The following is a 19,290-nucleotide window of genomic DNA, read 5'->3' on the forward strand; positions in this document are numbered from 1 at the left end:
TTGAGATTTTTGCCGTTTATTGTGTTACCCTGTTGACTTAAGAGTATGATTGGAAAGATTGTGAAAGGAAGAGCTGAACATAGCAGGGAAGAACCTGGGTTTCATGCATTCATGCATTATGTGTCTCCACTGGAGCTGTGGTTGTGGGGACAAATTGGGAAGAACTGTTCGTCTTCATCAAATTCATCTGCTTTGCTCTTTTTGCTTAATTTGCGATATTTGACTTCTTTCTTGTAACGGTGAGCAACATGCTTCATGTATTTCATCATCTTGGAGGTGTTGGCCACCAGCCTGTAGAGCATTTTGTCCATGTTGTGGGTGTATTCATCATTCACTTTGGTAGCAACTGGAAGTGCAGGTGCTTGGACAATTGTCCTACAGGGCTGAGAAAAATGGAAAAACAGGGAGTAATACTTTGCATTGAAAGCAATTTACAAGTTAAATAGTGTTGCCATCTCTTTCACTGACTCTATTATGCCTTTTAAGAGGAATTTGATGTCTGAAATCCCTGTACTCCTGGTCTTAGATTGCTGTCCTGGATTTGACCCTGTGGCATAAAAAACAACATCTCCTACTCCTTCCCTTTGGCTTTATGGTAGTACAGTGCTACCTCTGGTTACGTACTTAATTCGTTCCAGAGGTCCATTCTTAACCTGAAACTGTTCTTAACCTGAAGCACCACTTTAGCTAATGGGGCCTCCCACTGCTGCTACAGCGCCGGAGCATGATTTCTGTTCTTAGCCTGAAGCAAAGTTCTTAACCTGAAGTAATATTTCTGGGTTAGCGGAGTCTGTAACCTGAAGCGTATGTAACCCGAGGTACCACTGTATGCTCATTGGTCTTCTATCTGCTGTTCTGTGAAAGCTGAGCTTATTAGATAGCGAGATCACTTGATTCTTTAACATATAAGTAGGTATAAGTAGGTAAAAGTATAAATTAGGCACATATTTAGCCAGTTCACTGTAGAGTCCCAGGTGGTTCAGTTGTTCAAAATTTAGTTTTTTGTGTACAAAGTACACATTGGACATATCTACACACCAGACTATACATGGTTTTGTCCTTGCAAAGAATTAGTGAAATCACAGTTCTGAGAGTGCTAAGGATCTCTCACAGAATTGTCAGCTCATACTACAACTTCCAGGGTTCTGTAGAGGAAATTGATGTTAAATAAAACCAGTAGATTTATAGTGTGGCTGTGCTCACCTTGTCCTGACACGTGTTACTTAGAAAGTACTTCTGACTGGGATCAGCATTAAGACTCATGGTTTGTTTTTTTACATATATTTTTCTATTAAATTGGAATCTGAGTTAAAGGTCAGAAATTAAAGCTAGGGAGCCAGACAATGTGCTAATTGAGAATATCTTACCATTGTGGGTTTCGCCAGTGTCAATTTCAGTTTCAGTTTGGTAAACAGGTAGTGGACAGCTAAACCACACACTATGAGGAATGCTACTTTACAACCAGCATACACAACTTCTAGAGACTCTTTGGATAGTCCTAAGCCAGTAAAACAATGGCATACTTGACACATTGAATCACGAAAACAGTTAGATTGCTGTTTAGTCGCCAGTAGTTCCAGATCCTGTGGAGTCATTTCCCAAGCAACTCTTGTCCAAGCTGGTCGTTCACAAAAGCCAATAACATCTTGAAACAATAAGACTGTCCAAAGGAGAGAAACCTGACAAGGACCTTGAGAAAACATTCTGTGAAATTTTCAGCAAGAAATGTCTTCTGCTAATTGATGTTCCCTGTGTAGGAATAGTAGCAAATAACTGTTTAAGTTCATATTCATTGTCTAAAAAAAGATTTAAATAAATCAAATAAATCCTTCCATCATGACCAAGCTCTCAGCCTGAGCACTGGAGAGATTTGAATGTAGGCAATATAATCAACCCATCAGCTGGGGAAGGGTTCTGTGATGTCATAAAGGGGGATCCTGATCTTTATACATGAAAGCTTCTATGATGTCATTATGATTGCAAGATTTTTCTCAGTAGCACTTTTCTCAGTGCAAAGTATGGAGAGTTTATAAAACTGGGAATTTTCAAAAGCTTACTTTATATTTGTCAGATAATTCAGGGGGACATGGGTGGCGCTGTGGTCTGAGCCTCTTGGGCTTGCTGATTGGAAGGTTGGCAGTTTGAATGTGTGTGATGGAGTGAGCTCCCACTGCTCTGTCCCAGCTTCTGCCAACCTAGAAGTTCGAAAGTAGATAAATAGGTATTGCTGTGGCAGGAAGGGAAATGGCGTTTCCATGCACTCTGGCACTCATCATGGTGTCCCTCCCAATTTTATCCTCAGAACAACCCTTGAGGCAGGCTAAGCTGAGAGATGGTGAATGGTCTAAGGCAGAGCTGGTCTGTCCATGAGGCAGACAGAGGCGGAGAAGTGAGGAGAAGGGGCTGCAGTGGCTTCTGGCGAGATTACATAAGAGTCTCTGGAGGCCTCTGCACCCTCTTGCAAGACCTCACTGCAACCACAACTGTGCACCCCTGGTGAGCAAGGCTTTGGCAGGGGCAGCAAGGGGATGTGGATGGCACACGTGCAGGGTGGCACCTTCCCATTTTGCCTCAGGCGGCAAACCAGATAGGCCACCCCTGGACTAAGGTCACCCAGAAAACTCCATGACGCAATGGGTATTTGAACCCTGCTCTCCTAGGTGTCAGTCTGATACTCCAAACACAAGGCCACCACACTTGCAGTCCCACGGAAGACACAGGCAGTTCAGGAAAGCCCCATTCCTTCACACGTATCCCCAAGGGGTCTATCATACAAGAATTTGGCTGTTGCGTGGCTATTCCCTCCCCCCCCCACAGGTGGAATAAATAAAGACAACGGACACAGAAATTTAGGTTAATGGGCGTAAATGGCCACAACTTTATTGATTACAGGTAAGAAGGGTATTGGCTTTAGGCATTGGCCCCTAACCGACTATCCGGTCTAACCGGGAAGGGTTAAACACCAACAGGGGGAGCCACCCGAGATGCGTATCCCTAGGCGCTCCCCGAGGGGTTACCGCTCGGGGGCGCGCTTTAGGCCCTAGCCTCCGTAGGTTTCGGACGAGGCGTCGCCCCTCGGAGTCCTTTAACGAACTACCCTTCAAGCATTGGGGGAGGTGATGGCGTTCCTCCCCCCCAACCTCATTTGCATAACAATACCCCGGCCAATGCCTACCGCCAAAACCGAGGGAGTTGTGACGAATTGCTACGAGGTAGGCGAAAAAACCAAGTGGCTCCGAAAACCAGCCAATTAGCCAAATGGAAAAACTCCTACCAGGCCCCTTGCGGCGACCAGCCGAAGCCCATAGCAAGGTCAGTGGCAAAACCTAAAGGGCGGGTGGGTGGGAAACCGCGTCAGCAGCTAGGAAGAAAAGGGGCGAGCAGAGGGCTGCCCCGACCTTATGTGGCCTCTGGAAGGCCCGCCCCTGCCGCCAGCCGATTGGCTGGTGCTGCAGGGGATGCAAATAAGGGAATCCCTTATGTGTGGGCGGGGTCGTGAGCCCGCAACCCCCCCTCCTCCTGAAGTTCGGAATGGGCATTGCGTGGCTATTCCCTCCCCCCCCCACAGGTGGAATAAATAAAGACAACGGACACAGAAATTTAGGTTAATGGGCGTAAATGGCCACAACTTTATTGATTACAGGTAAGAAGGGTATTGGCTTTAGGCATTGGCCCCTAACCGACTATCCGGTCTAACCGGGAAGGGTTAAACACCAACAGGGGGAGCCACCCGAGATGCGTATCCCTAGGCGCTCCCCGAGGGGTTACCGCTCGGGGGCGCGCTTTAGGCCCTAGCCTCCGTAGGTTTCGGACGAGGCGTCGCCCCTCGGAGTCCTTTAACGAACTACCCTTCAAGCATTGGGGGAGGTGATGGCGTTCCTCCCCCCCAACCTCATTTGCATAACAATACCCCGGCCAATGCCTACCGCCACCCGAGCCGTAAGCCGGCTCGCCGCCAATACCCTCAAACCTGTAACCAATCCCTAACGCCTTGAAAAATATCTGCCAACCAAATATCATTGCCAGCATCAGATAGATGCACACCATCCCAGCGATAAAGCATTTCCTTGTCAAACCGTATGCATGGGTGCTGGATGACCCGTCCGCCCAACGCAGCCACTCTACGTGCCACCGCGCGCTCCACAATCCTCCTTGCCTTATTCACGGCCACGGGTTTCTCCGCGTCCCGCCAACATCGCCTTTCCAGCAAAGATGACCAAATTATTGCAATGTTTTCATGGGATGCCCCTCAACAACTCCAAGTCATTGATAATGTTCCACATCAAGTCCACCCCTTTTCTATAAGGCAGGTCATTCTCGCCCAGCTGGATGACCAGGGCACTGGGTGGGCCCTCGGCAGCGATTTTCCTGGATACGGCTGGGAAAAACTCTTCCCAACGCATGCCCCTCCTAGTGATCCATGATACTTTGACCCTGCTGGGTAGTCGTAGCTCAGCATCCCAGCCCCTGTGTTCTGCGCGCCGTTTTGCCCAATATACGATGCTGTGGCCGATAACCCACAATCGAACCACATCAGTACCTGAAATGAGAGAATCGGAGAACCGGATCAAGAGGAATGCCAGGGGGGGGAGTGAGGGGAATTTAGACGGGCTTCCGGATATAACCCCGGTATGCGTTAGATTTCCAACGCCCCATGTCCATAATTCTTTCAGCCGGTAAACCGTATGGTCACCGCCCCGATGCGAAAGGAGTGCGCAGCATACTCCTCTTGGATTGATGACAGTCTGATGACAGATTCAAGACATCCTGCCATAGAGATACCCCATTGTAGATCTCCAGACAAGTCGTCCACACCTCCAGATCTGCCTTGACTGACCTGGGGAGGCGGACCCTGTTGTGCGGGTGTCTAAGACCACTGACAGCCTGGCTAGGCGGGCACGTGCATTGGAGTGGACCTGGAAATCAGAGGCCAAATTAAGGATTTCCAGCCATAGGGAGACTCCGTTGTAGTGTTCCAGAAATCTGATCCCCATCTCAAAATCCGCCTTGACTGACTTGATAAGTCTTACTCTATGGTGCGGGTGCTTGAGGCCCGCTGACAACCTGGCTAAGCGGGAGCGAAATGGGCGGCCTGGTGAAACTACTCTACATGCGAAGTTGAAATGATCTAGCAAGGACTAGGCCCCTCTAAGAGCGACTTTATTATTATTATTATTATTATTATTATTATTATTATTATTATTATTTCGTGAAGGGTTTGACAAATAGTTTCGTTAAGGGCAACTATTTCCCCCACTGGCAGGCGGGCGGATTGAGCTGCTGCGTCAAGCTCTATACCCAGGCAAGTAAGATGCGTTGAGGGTCTGCCTTATCTGCTGTGAGGGGAACTCCCAGCTCCTGGGCCAAAGCTGAGAAGACCTCCAGAAGGGAGGCACATTCGCCAGTATTGGGTTTCCCAATGAGTAGAAAGTCACCGAGGTATCAGTTTGTACCTTGAGTGTAAACAAAACTCAAGCAGAGCCACACAAAAAGAAAACTTAGATAGTGCTGTGATAAGGTGCTGTTGAGACTACATCTTGCAAAACATCCTGTCTTTAGCTGATCTTATTCATGGTGCTTCAGAGAGACCAGAGGGCATCCCTAAGAGCATATTGGGAGGGAAAGTCCTTAACAGCAGGGCAAAATGTATTAACATAGAAACCATCATTCCTAGAACTGTGTCCTGAACCAGCGAGGTTCCTTGCTCCCCCGTGTATCTATGTTTTCAAAATGAACTGCTTCCCCTCTGCTTGACCATTACTCCTAACACAGGAAGGATATGGAGCAAAGTCTGGCCGAGCCGGCTGCAGAACAACCAATCGGCATAGCCTTGACAATGTAATATTTCCCTTGAAATTTGAATCCCAGCAAATGAGAGTCATTGGGATGAACTGGCAATAGACAGAAGGCTGACTATGTCACATTTTGCCAAGAGTGCCTCGTAACCAAAATTCCGGATAAGTCTTAGTGCCCGATCGAAGAATTCATTCGGAGAGGAGGGAGCTGGGGGGGGCACCCGGATATGAACCAGGGACCTCTTGATGTGCAGTCAAATGCTCTACCACTGAGCTATACCCCCTTATTGTTGTTGTTATCATTCTATTATTATTTATCTGATATTTATTTATTTATCTATTTATTGTTATTATTATTTATTATTGTTGTTATTTGTTAAAATCTAATCCAGTATTATTTGTTCAATCAACTACCACTGTAAGTAGAATTAATTACTGATACTATCAATTGTCTACCGTAACTGGCGATGATATGAAATAATTATTCATTATAGGGGATTGATCGGAAAAAACACTGCTCATAATCATCAATGAACGATCTAAATGCATTTAGGCAGTGTGAAATATGTTTGGGGTTATTATCCCATCCATGTGGCACCCCCGATGAGTTACGGCTATTGGCACCCATGCAGCCTGAGGTGTGAGTTGATTCCGTTGCAGAGCGCTTCCTCTTAGGCGCCAAGGATAGCATGCTAAAGCTACTGCCACAAACACGTGCCACCGCTTACAAGCGGTTGTACAGGGACGTGTTATTGACTCTGAAACAAATATACTAACTAATGATTGCTTTACTTACAATAAACAATGATTCTCAAGCATTCAGTTAAATGTTTAATTGTTTATCCCATTAGAATGTGCTTGCGTGTGCTATTTATTACTCTCTCTATATATATTAATATTTATTATTATTATTATTCTTTTTTTAAAAATTTTTCTTAAAATAAGATGCTTCCTACTTCATATTATAATATCTCATTCAATCCCCTGCAATGCAGAATATACCGGGCTCCCATACGGGGATCAAACCAGCAACCTTAGCATTATCGGCCCCATGCTCTAACCAGTTGAGCTATCCAGGCTCTCTAGAACTGTGTGGGACCCTGAGGGTCATTTAGTCCAACCCCATGCAAAGCAGGAATATATAATTGTTCCGTACAGGGATCAAACCTGCAACCTTGACGTTATTGTCACCACGCTCTAACCAACTGAGGGTTCTGAAATATATGTAAATTATTTATTATTAATGAATTTTATTTTATTTATTTATTTTTATGTTATTTGTTTATTTATATATTTATCTATGGATTTGTTTAATAAATTAATCAATTTAATCTTGGTATGTGACATCATTCCACTTATTCTCTGTTATTATTATTAATGTATATTTATCATTATTTATTTCTTTATTATAATAATTTTCAAAAAATAAATAAATAAATAAATTACATCCACTTATTTTATTTATTATTAGTAGTATTTTATTCTGTTATTTATCTATTCATTTGTATTTATTTATTTATTTGTTGTTGTTGTTCTATTATTTATTGTTATTGTTATTTATTACAATCTATTCCAGTATTATTTGAACTGTCGCCGGAAAACCCCCCCCCTTCCATTTAACACTTGTATCGCACAAGCACCACATTCACACATACACGCATCTCCCCTCCCTGACCCTAGAGATGTCCCTTTAGAGGGCCATCTCTTAAAAGCCTTCCGTAAATAAGGAAGCGCTGCATTGATAACACACTGTTTAGCGCTCCGCGCCGCCCTATCTTTATTGAGAGTAGACCGGACAACCGAACTCTAGGCCAAACAGCGGCCGCCTCGACCAATCAGCATTATCGGACAGCGCCCCTTGCGGCGGCCACGCTGGTACTGCAGGCTGCGAGCGTCTGTTCCCTCACCTTTTGACAGCTCCCGATTCATTGTTTCCGAGTTCAATGGACCGTGACTGATCTAATCAAAATGTTGCAAGTTGTTTCCGAAAGAGGAAAGTACTTTGAACTTCAGTGACTATATTCTTTATAAATTCACCAAAAATCAGCCGTACAATGGATTTTCACCGGATCACTTTTATTTCACTGCATATTACAAGAACTATCAAAGGGGGGTGAGCTGGGATTGATCGGCCATAAGCCTTGAACCGTGCAGTCACGTACGCAACGGCCCTTCTCCGGATGGCGGGGCTGCCTTGATAACCATCGGGGAGGGCTCAGACGAAAAGCTATCAGGAACACAATAAACTGCATACGGTAGTGTATTCAATACGGACTCCGACAAAGGACCCCGACCGGATTCCCCTCAGGGGGCAGGGAAACTTCGCCCATTCCTTTGTTTATGGAAATGACTCATGTGGGGAGGGGGAGAGGTGGTCTCCGCCAGGTGTCAGGATACTCGGATTACCTGGGAAACTCCTCCTTGACTCCTCCTGTCCTTTAATAAAATCATGATGTATATATGATGTAATTCTGGGGGTGTAGTCAAGGGGATTAGTGGTTAATAAAAGTTGGGGTCTCCCATTGTTCGGGGCTTCCATCTTGCTTCACCTCGTGGACGGTGGGAGCCCTGTCGCGACAGTTTTCTGACCAAAATAAAGACCAAGCCTACTGGCTGCTGTTTTGCTCTGACTTGCCCTGGTCGGTGTCTTCCTTTGTCCAAGAGAGCCCTCGGATTTTCCGGTAACAGTTTTTGGCGACCGTACTCAGTGACCCTTGGTTCTCCTGCAAAGGTGAGAGGGGAGATAGAGGGGATCGGGCGCCACTGGGCAGTTTTAGCCCGGGGATCCTTTTTTCCTCTCCCTGCCTCCTCTTTGCGGGCGGTAATCAACCGTCACCAGAAGCTCGACCAGGGAGAGCAAAGGCGAGGTAAAAGCCGGCTAAAAGAAAAGGATCCCGGGATCTGCGGGGGACAACTTCGAACGTGAGTATGGTTTGAAGTAAAACACGTTGGGAGGGGGGTGGAAAGTAACGACCCCACGACAGCCAGACTTTCCTTCTTTCATTTCTGGCGTAGCCCCTCGGAGTCGGCCGGGTGCGCTCTAACTTTACCCTTTTCTAGCCCGATTCTCCCCTTCGGAAAGTGGCCAGGGAGGTCGCGGAACTTTACTGTATGGCGCTTACCTCTCGGAGTCGTCTGGGTACGCCAAAACCTTTCTCTTTCTCTCCCCTCAATTTCTTACGCGGTGCGTGACCGGGGAAATTGTGGCACCTTTACTGATTTCCGGCGTTGCCTCTCGGAGTCGTCTAGGTACGCCAAAACCTTTCTCTTTCTCTCCCCTCAATTTCTTACGCGGTGTGTGACCGGGGAAATTGTGGTACCCTTTACTGTTTTCCGGCGCTACCCCTCGGAGTCGTCCAGGTACGCCTTAATCTACCTGTCCCTTTTCTCCCCCGTTTTCCGTCTTGGAATTGAATCCGGGAAAACGTGGCTCTTAATTATTTCTCTGACGTCCCTCCCTCGGAGTCGTCCGGAGGCGCCCTTCAAGGAAAAATTCTCCTTCTATCCTTTCCTCCCCCGTTTTCCGTCTTGGAATTGAGTCCGGGAAAGCGTGGCCCTTTACTGTCCTTTTCTCTGACGTCCCTCTCTCGGAGTCGTCCAGAGGCGTCCATCCAAGCTCTCTCTCTCTCGCTCTCTCTCTCCTTTCTCGTCTATTATGCAAACGAAGCCGCCCCTCCTGCCTGGCGACCTTTGTTAGGGATGACCCGGGTACGTGAGAACGCAAGGTCGTTTGTTTCCTTTCCAAACTATCATTTTCTCGGACCTTGATCTGGCATTGCACTGCGCAAGCGTCCAGTAGGGGTTCCGATTTTAGTCTCAAAGACTAGGCAGGAGGCTGTCGTGGAGGGTAGAAGGGGTGGCTCACAAATTGGGACCCCACACTAGGACCAGTTGTGTAAGCAGTACTGCAGTGGAACTTTAGGAGTTGTGTCTGTATATCGGGTAGAGAGAGAGACCCGTGAGTTCAAGGCTGATATTTTGGAGTTACAGATGATAGGTTAGCTACAGATCAATGGTAGGTAGGACTGAAATTCAATAGATACAAACTGAGGTCCCTAAATTACTGAAAGAATACTATTTTTTTCTCTCTGTTTCTCCTCTCCGTGTGTGTGTGTGTTCCCTTGTCTGTCCCTCTTTTTCCCTGTAGTGTACATCGCTAGCGAACCCCATATCCGTAGAATAGAGTAATGGGAGCCCACGCTTCTAAATACTCTGACTGGACTCCTCCTAGCGACAAGGCTTCTATGAAGCCTTCCCGCTCCGGAGAGGATTCCGATACCCCTCTACAATTCGTCCTCCTCAACTGGAAGGAACTGAGAGGGAGAAAGGGACTCTCAAAATCCAAACTGAGAGATCTCTGTAACATCTCGTGGGTCGCTTTTACCCACCACCTGGAACCACCTTCTCAATGGCCACCTCATGGTTCCTTTAATCTCATAAGAATGCAAGCACTTAAGTCTCATTTGGCTGACGAGAGACCCCGACAATTATATTACCTGAATGTCTTCGTTGAAGCCCGCGAATTATTTCAACGGCAACAAGCTCAGATCGCCCGTCAAATGGCAGTTTTGAAACCAACTAGACCCCCTCCATATGATGAGATTAGAGCCCAGGAGGAACAATTGGATAGGACCCTCGTCCCTTTTTACTACCCCGAACCACGGGCTCCCCGATTGCCAGGACCAGGGGCAGGAGACAGGACAGGAACCGGCGGAAGGGGTGCGGGACCGGGGGAAGACGCAACAAATCCAACAGCCGCTACCCTTTCCCAAGGTGCAGGACTGAGACCAAGTGTAGCGGACCCACTCGCTGCTGCTCCTTCACAAAATATGTCGAGTGCCTCGCCACCTACCCTTTCCTCAAGTGCTCCCAGCTTGAGAGAAGACCAAGTAGACTTGGATCTTGGACCCTTGCTCAACGGGCAACTTCTAAACGAGGGAAGAGAGGGACCTGTCTCTAGCAGAACTAGAAACAGGGATAATCTGCAAAATGGAGAAATAGAAGGTGCTTTCCCTCTGCGAGCATTACCTATACCCCCAGCCAGGGCAGGAGACCCACCCCGTATGGTCTTTACTCATCAGCCCTTCCTTACTTCGGACTTGATGAATTGGTCCGACAAGATGCCCTCCTTAAGAGACGACCCTGACAAGTGTCACCGCCAGGTGGCCACCATTTTCTCCACTCACAATCCTACTTGGGCAGATGTACATATGTTGCTTGGGGCCCTTTTTAACGAGGCAGAGGAGAGGGAAATATTGGCAAAAGCGGGGGAGGCTCTAACCCGGGAAGGCTACCAACCAAATCGCCCCGCCTCGATGAACCCATTGACCGCCCAGACGATACTTAACGACCCGGACTGGGACTACAACACCGACAATGGCATATGGGGTTTAAAAATTTTCAAGAAGGCCATCCTAGATGGAATAAAAGCTGCTGGCCAGCGAACTGTAAACTGGACAAAGGTCCAAGCCGTCCTTCAAGGACCAGAAGAACACCCGTCCGACTATTACTCCCGTTTAGTCTCTGCTATCAAAACCTGGGGTGGGATAGACCCGGAAAGTCCCCAGCATGAAGTCATTGTCAAGGGCTTCTTCAAAGACCAGGCAACGGCAGATATACGGAAAGCCCTAAACTCGCATCTGGGGTACGACGGGAAGACTATAACCGAAATTCTTTCCATCGCCAAGTCAGTCTTTAATTCTAGAGACGAGCGGAGAAAGAAAGATCAGAAGCCCGATTCCCCGCGAGTATTAGCTTATGCTGGAGGGGCCCCCCCCTTTTAAAGACAAAGGCAAACCGAGGGGAACCGACTCCCGAGACCGGCGTATTTGTTATAACTGTGAGGAAGTAGGGCACATAAAAAGATTTTGCCCCCTCTTACCGGAAATTGCAAAGCCTGACTATAGAGACTTTAAAACTTACAGGCCAGACTACCAAGAATCTCTCTACCCCAATCCCAGAGAGTCAAACCTTCCCTATGGACCCACTCAACCCATGACCCATGCACAGCATCGTGCGGGCCCTCCCCCTCCACAACCGAGAACCAGGAACCTCACACAAGATCCTCAGAATCCCTTTAAGCCGGCCAACCGCACCACCCATTCAGCACATGAAATGGTGATGGACGAGTATCAACCACATTGACAATTAGAAGCAGATCCCGCCTCTTTCTCCTTCCTCTGTCCCGTCTTACAACTGTCATCTTCCGACCCAATCTGCACAATGAAAATCGATGGGCAGTCCTACGATTGTCTCTTGGATACGGGAGCCACCTACTCCACCCTCACTAACAGCCATTTGACACCCGGGGAAGAAACCAGAACCGTAATGGGACTGGATGGAATCCCTCGGAACTGCCCTCTTTCCCGACCAGCGAAGGTTTCCGTGGGACCGTTGTCTGTTAAACATACCTTCTTGTTGACATCTAGCCCCGTCAATCTGTTGGGGAGGGATCTGCTCTGTAAATTAAACGCCACCATACAATGTGGCCAGGAAGGGATTTATCTACACATGCCAAATGAATCCATCTTTAGTTTTCAAGGAGTCTTACAGGAAGCTCATAACACCACAATTGACCTTCCATCCGAATTGTTAAATACCGTCTCCCCTTCCTTATGGGGAACCGAGTCAACCTCCGTTGGTCTCTTAAAGTCTGCAGTACCAGTCAAGATCAATTACAGAAAAGACCTACCCTTTCCTTGTACTAAGCAATACCCCCTTCCTCCAGACGCAATAAACGGATTAACTCCGATGATCGACGAGTTTTTGAAGATGGGAGTCTTAGTCCCCTGCGCCTCTCCCTGCAACACCCCCCTTCTCCCCGTCAAAAAGCCTAACACAAACCCCGTCAAATGGCGCCTAGTCCAGGATCTTAGACTCATTAATTCTTTTGTCATCCCCCGGCACGCGGTAGTCGCTAACCCACACCACCTCCTAAGCACCATTCCGGAGGGAACTGTGGTTTACTCTGTTATAGACCTATGCTCCGCTTTCTTCAGCATTCCTGTAGACCCAGAAAGCCAATTCCTTTTCGCTTTCACCTGGCAGACAGGGCAGTTAACGTGGACCCGGTTGCCCCAAGGATATGTGGAATCCCCAGCGATCTTTTCATCTATATTACACCAAGATCTATCAGACGTGACTCTGCCGGGGGGTTCAGCCCTCAGGCTTTACGTTGATGACATTTTACTCTGTGGGCGGGATCTAGAATCCTGCAAAAAGGACACTATGACTCTCTTAAACATACTGGCACAGAAGGGACACAAAGTATCCCCAAAAAAGATACAATACTGCAAAAAGGAGGTAAAATATCTCGGCCACATCCTAGGAGAGGGTACTCGAGCACTAACTACGGACCGGATTGAGGCCATAACCAAATTACCCCTACCAAAAACCAAAAGGCAACTCCGGGGTTTCACCGGAATGAGTGGGTTCTGCCGGGCATGGATTCCGCGCTACGGGGAATTCACCCGCCCCCTTACAGCAATGACCCACGACAATGCCCCAGACCAACTACAATGGTCCGCAGAGGCGCTTGAAGCCTTTGAATCTATTAAGAAAGAACTGCGGTCCTCCCCTGCCCTCGGACTCCCGGATTATAGACTACCCTTTTCCCTATTCGTGCATGAGAATAAAGGAGTAGCTTCAGGCGTCCTTACACAACCCTTCCAAGGGAGGAACAGGCCTGTTGCTTATTACAGCCTTCAACTAGACACGACCGTACTAGGAAACGTAGGATGCCTTAGAGCCGTGGCAGCCGCAGCCCTGCTCCTAGAGAAGGCACAAGAAACTGTACTGGGACACGATCTAACAGTCAACGTTCCCCATGCTGTTGCTACCCTCCTCAGCTTGCAAGGCTGCCAGCGCTTTACAATACAACGTTTAAATAGATACGAGGCGATTCTCCTCAGTCCATCTAACGTCACCATAAAAAGAGTCAACTCACTTAACCCTGCAACCCTCCTACCTCTCCCTGATGATGGCACCCCACACCATGATTGCTCCCAGGTAGTCCGCCATGTAGAAAAACCACGAGAAGATCTTGATTACCTCCCTCTAGCAGAACCTGACCTCATCTTGTATACGGACGGGAGCTCCAAGGTCGTGGGAGGTGAACGAAAGAGTGGATATGCCATAGTCACTGATACCGAGACCTTAGAAGCCCGACCCGTCCATGCCAAATACAGCGCACAGGCGGCTGAACTTATCGCTTTAATCAGAGCTTGTGAACTAGGGGCAGGGCAAAGGATCACCATCTACACAGACTCGAAGTATTGTTTCGGATTAGTGCACGCTACCGGACAAATCTGGCTACAGAGGGGTTTCTTAACCGCTGCAGGTACTCAGATCGCCCACGCATCCCTGGTACAACGCCTCATGAATTCTATCCATCTTCCCGAGGCTATTGCAGTCGTACATTGCAAAGCACACACAAAAGGCAGGGACCCAGTGTCAACAGGGAACAGGCGCGCTGACAGTGCAGCACAAGAAGCCGCACTTCAGCCTCTCTCTGCAGATAATGAGTTCCAAGGACCACAAGTCCTATCAGATATAAATTTCACTGAGATGTACAAAACTGCAACCCCAGAGGAGATTGTAAGGTGGCAGGAACAGGGAGCCCACTCAGAAAATGGCGTCTGGTATTTTCCAGATAAAAGACTCATAATGCCCAGGCTATGGGTACCTAAACATCTAAGAGTTCTACACCAGTGTACCCACTGGGGAAGAGAAAAACTTATTGACGCAATACAACGCTGCTGGTACGCCCCAGGTCTTGCTGTTGCCGCTAAAGCCGCCGTCAAAAATTGCCACACTTGTCAGAGTTTTAATCCGAAACATACCGCCAGACGCCCACCAGGGGCTAGACCATGGGCCTTTGTCCCATTCGAAAGCCTTCAAATAGATTTTATAGATCTACCACCTTGCCAAGGCTACAAGCATGCTTTGGTAATCATTGATCAGTTAACGGGTTGGGTGGAATGCTTCCCCACTCGCAGAGCAACTGCACACATTGTCGCAAGGATTCTGGTACAGGAAATCATACCCCGTTTCGGAGTCCCTAGACACATAGACAGTGACAGGGGCTCACATTTCACATCAGACATAATCCAACAAGTTGCCAGTGCCCTTGGAGTCAAATGGAAGTTGCATACCCCATACCACCCTCCTTCCTCCGGACAAGTTGAAAGAATGAACCAGCAGCTTAAATCACAGCTGGGAAAACTTTGCAAAGACTCTGGCATCAAATGGGTCAATGCCCTTCCATTAGTCCTGCATAATTTAAGAGCATGCCCCCGGGGAAATCTCAAAATATCGCCCTACGAATTGCTATTTGGACGACCTTCCCCAGTATATAACACCCAGTTTCCAACATCAGAATTAGAGGTAGGCGAATCAGAACTAACTAACTACGTGATACAGCTCCAGAAACAACTCACTCTTCTACATAAATATGCAGCCTCAGGTCAAAACATTCCCCTAGATGAAAATGTCCACCCGTACCGACCAGGGGATTGGATATTAGCAAAGACCTACCATAAGGTACCCCTACGGCCCAATTGGGAGGGTCCTTACCAAGTACTTTTAACCACTCCAACTTCCGTTAAGGTAGCAGAAAAGACGGCCTGGTTGCATCACACACGCTGCAAACCAGCTTCAGCACCTGAGCCTACCGCTGGAGATTCACCCTACTGCATCCCAGACCACCCGGCAGAAAACGACACCGACACAGAGGACGACCAACAGACCGGACCAGATCGGGGCACGAATCGAGCCCAACAGACCGGACCAGATCGGGGCACGAATCGAGCCCAACAGACCGGACCAGATCGGGGCACGAATCGGGCCCAACAGACCGGACCAGATCGGGGCTCGAATCGGACCCAACAGACCGGACCTGACCAACTGCACACATCGGCCCATTGGACCTCTGAAATACTAACAGCAGCCGACCAGGACGATCAACCCCCAATCCGCCTCAAACTCCGCAAAACACACAGCCCCGCGTTTGACAGCACAGCATCTGACAGCTCCACCTGACAGCTCCATCTGACAGCTCCGTTTGACAGCGCAGCATCTGACAGCTCCATCTGACAGCTCCACCTGACACCTCCATCTGACAGCTCCATTTGACAGCGCAGCATCTGACAGCTCCACCTGACAGCTCCATCTGACAGCCCCGTTTGACAGCGCAGCATCTGCCAGCTCCAGCTCCATTTTGGCAACTCCGCTTCACACCCCCACCGCCGGACACCACCCGCCATTCACAATGACAACCACCGTAACCATCCTGCTCGTTCTTTCTCTTACCTCTGCCCTTTCTCAACACTCTATAACCACTCACACCTCGTGCCCTGGATTACAAATGGAATACAAATATCTTGACTTTGGAATTGTTGATATGGTAAAAAGAGGGACCCCAGACCGCCTAGGAGATTTTGATTTCTGCTTACCCGAAACCCGCGTTCTCCTTCGCCATTCCATACTCCCGAGCCTTACTATTCACCAAACTTGGGAACTTTTTATTCGCTCGCCCACTTACACACCACTCGGCAAACTCATCCTCACCAAAGACGATTCTTGGAACCGCGCCCACTGCCTCAATGGCTCCTACCTACTCTTTTCCGATGGCACCCCTCTACAAACCCTGAACTGGACACTTCTCGACAATGGTGGCGGTGAGTCAATGTATACTGACAGGAATCACCCCACAAACCATCTGATTTACGGATTCTACTGCCAACGAGTGGATTCTGCTCCCCGCCAAACTATCCTACAGGGAGTTTGCCTACGAAGGTACTGCTGCGTCTGGGACATCGGACTCGCCTCCGGTTGGGACGGGAAAGCGTACCTCGAAGGCTGGCACCACTCGGTTACACCACCAGCAGAATGGGACACTACCGGACCCCAAAGGTGTGGAGGTCTCGCAACAAACCTCACCTACCTACTCCGCCAAGATCCCCTCCACCCCGCCGGAACGGCACCTCGACAAAGGGGGGAACTGTCAGTATCCGAAAACCCCAACAATGACTTTTTGTCCACTTGGCACTCCAACACCTATGTAAAATTAATCTCTCAAATAGCAAAACAGACAACAACCAAGGAGTGCTGGATCTGTGCCAATGCTCCCGCACACCTTCACAGTGGCATACCATTCCTAGGAGTACCTCTCACCCTGCAACAGCACCTCTCCGCTGACGTGCAGTCCTGGAACCTGACTGCCGTGAACTTGACCCACCAGTACATCTACCTAACGGGACCCACCACAGGCGACCTTTGCCGGAAGTTCAGTGGGAGCGACAAAGTCATCGGCGAGAGCACCTGTAAGTACACCATTGACATTGCTTTGAATGGCCGAATTACCCTATGGCACCTAGGCAACCCCTCTATCCACCCCAGTTTGATGTCTGCATGGAGACGCGTTATGGCCTTACCCGACTCCTGGAACCCCTCCCCGGTCTCCCAGTGCTTCTTCCGCACCTTCCTCACCGGCCGCATAGACTCATGCCTACAAGGGTTGTTCTGGGTTTGTGGCCACCGCGGCTATGTATGGGCCAGCCCCCACTCCCGTGGCACTTGTTATCTCGGCCTGATCTTGCCTGGAGTCCGGGTCACCCTAGATCTACCCCCCGGGAGGAGACGCAACAAGAGGGCAAAGGACTTGTCACAACTCTCCGACGTAGCGGCTAATAGTGAAACGTATGGCCGGGCTCTTTTTCCCGCGTATGGAGCTGGCTCCAACCATGTCGATATTCTTAAATTAACGGACATACTGTTAAATTTCATGGAGGAATCCAATGCAGCTACTCAGTCTATCCTGACGGAGTTGACGGAAGTCAGGCAGACTGCGATACAGAACCGCCTTGCTTTGGACTATGTTCTCGCCTCGACGGGAGGCGTTTGTGCCCTTGTCGGAACCGAGTGCTGCACACACGTATCAGATCAAACCCTTAACATTACCGGACATCTTAACAACATCTATAAATTAGCGGACGGACTTAAAGACATCCAACATGAAGGACTCTCAGATACCCAGTTGTGGAGCTGGCTGCCTGGGTCTGGCTGGATAAAACAACTCTTAGGGAACGGACTCCTAATCCTCATTACTGTGACTATCTGCATTGCTGTCTTCTGCTGCGCAATCCACTGCTTCCCGATGTGCTGTCAAACTTGCGGCTCTTGCCTTCCCACCCCACGCCCGCGATCGACCATCACCTACAGACCACCGGCACCAGGAACCCAGCCGAACCCCATTGAGATGGGGCCCCTGGAGAACCTCCATAATCTGGACACTAGGTATGGCATATCTAACTTTTACTGATTTGTGCGGAGAGAAGGATTGCGCGGTTTACCCACCTTCGCAATCTTATCTCCGAAGGGGGGAACTGTCGCCGGAAACCCCCCCCCTTCCATTTAACACTTGTATCGCACAAGCACCACATTCACACATACACGCATCTCCCCTCCCTGACCCTAGAGATGTCCCTTTAGAGGGCCATCTCTTAAAAGCCTTCCGTAAATAAGGAAGCGCTGCATTGATAACACTCTGTTTAGCGCTCCGCGCCACCCTATCTTTATTGAGAGTAGACCGGACGACCGAACTCTAGGCCAAACAGCGGCCGCCTCGACCAATCAGCATTATCGGACAGCGCCCCTTGCGGCGGCCACGCTGGTACTGCAGGCTGCGAGCGTCTGTTCCCTCACCTTTTGACAGCTCCCGATTCATTGTTTCCGAGTTCAATGGACCATGACTGATCTAATCAAAATGTTGCAAGTTGTTTCCGAAAGAGGAAAGTACTTTGAACTTCAGTGACTATATTCTTTATAAATTCACCAAAAATCAGCCGTACAATGGATTTTCACCGGATCACTTTTATTTCACTGCATATTACAAGAACTATCAAAGGGGGGTGAGCTGGGATTGATCGGCCATAAGCCTTGAACCGTGCAGTCACGTACGCAACGGCCCTTCTCCGGATGGCGGGGCTGCCTTGATAACCATCGGGGAGGGCTCAGACGAAAAGCTATCAGGAACACAATAAACTGCATACGGTAGTGTATTCAATACGGACTCCGACAAAGGACCCCGACCGGATTCCCCTCAGGGGGCAGGGAAACTTCGCCCATTCCTTTGTTTATGGAAATGACTCATGTGGGGAGGGGGAGAGGTGGTCTCCGCCAGGTGTCAGGATACTCGGATTACCTGGGAAACTCCTCCTTGACTCCTCCTGTCCTTTAATAAAATCATGATGTATATATGATGTAATTCTGGGGGTGTAGTCAAGGGGATTAGTGGTTAATAAAAGTTGGGGTCTCCCATTGTTCGGGGCTTCCATCTTGCTTCACCTCGTGGACGGTGGGAGCCCTGTCGCGACAGTTTTCTGACCAAAATAAAGACCAAGCCTACTGGCTGCTGTTTTGCTCTGACTTGCCCTGGTCGGTGTCTTCCTTTGTCCAAGAGAGCCCTCGGATTTTCCGGTAACAGTTCAAATAATTA

The 19,290-nt window shown here is 48.8% G+C and overlaps 1 protein-coding gene across 2 annotated transcripts in view; it reads right to left on the reverse strand.

The window, feature by feature from the left end:
• LOC308587859 (uncharacterized protein) overlaps positions 1–19,290 on the reverse strand; it is a 23,831-nt gene continuing 4,541 nt past the window's right edge. Inside the window, exons 1-2 of one of the 2 annotated variants that reach the window (XM_081195743.1) lie at positions 1,368–1,880; positions 1–383 (exon numbers count right to left, since the gene is read on the reverse strand). In XM_081195743.1, the coding sequence (XP_081051869.1) occupies positions 117–383; positions 1,368–1,703 (603 nt within the window). In that variant the 5' untranslated portion in view covers positions 1,704–1,880 and the 3' untranslated portion in view covers positions 1–116. Of the gene's footprint in view, positions 384–1,367; positions 1,881–19,290 lie in introns of those variants that run through there. The other variant, XR_014008549.1, reaches the window with a different exon arrangement.

The sequence above is a fragment of the Podarcis bocagei genome, assembly GCF_964188305.1.
Source record: "Podarcis bocagei genome assembly, chromosome: 5".
In the NCBI taxonomy this organism is placed as follows: domain Eukaryota; kingdom Metazoa; phylum Chordata; class Lepidosauria; order Squamata; family Lacertidae; genus Podarcis; species Podarcis bocagei.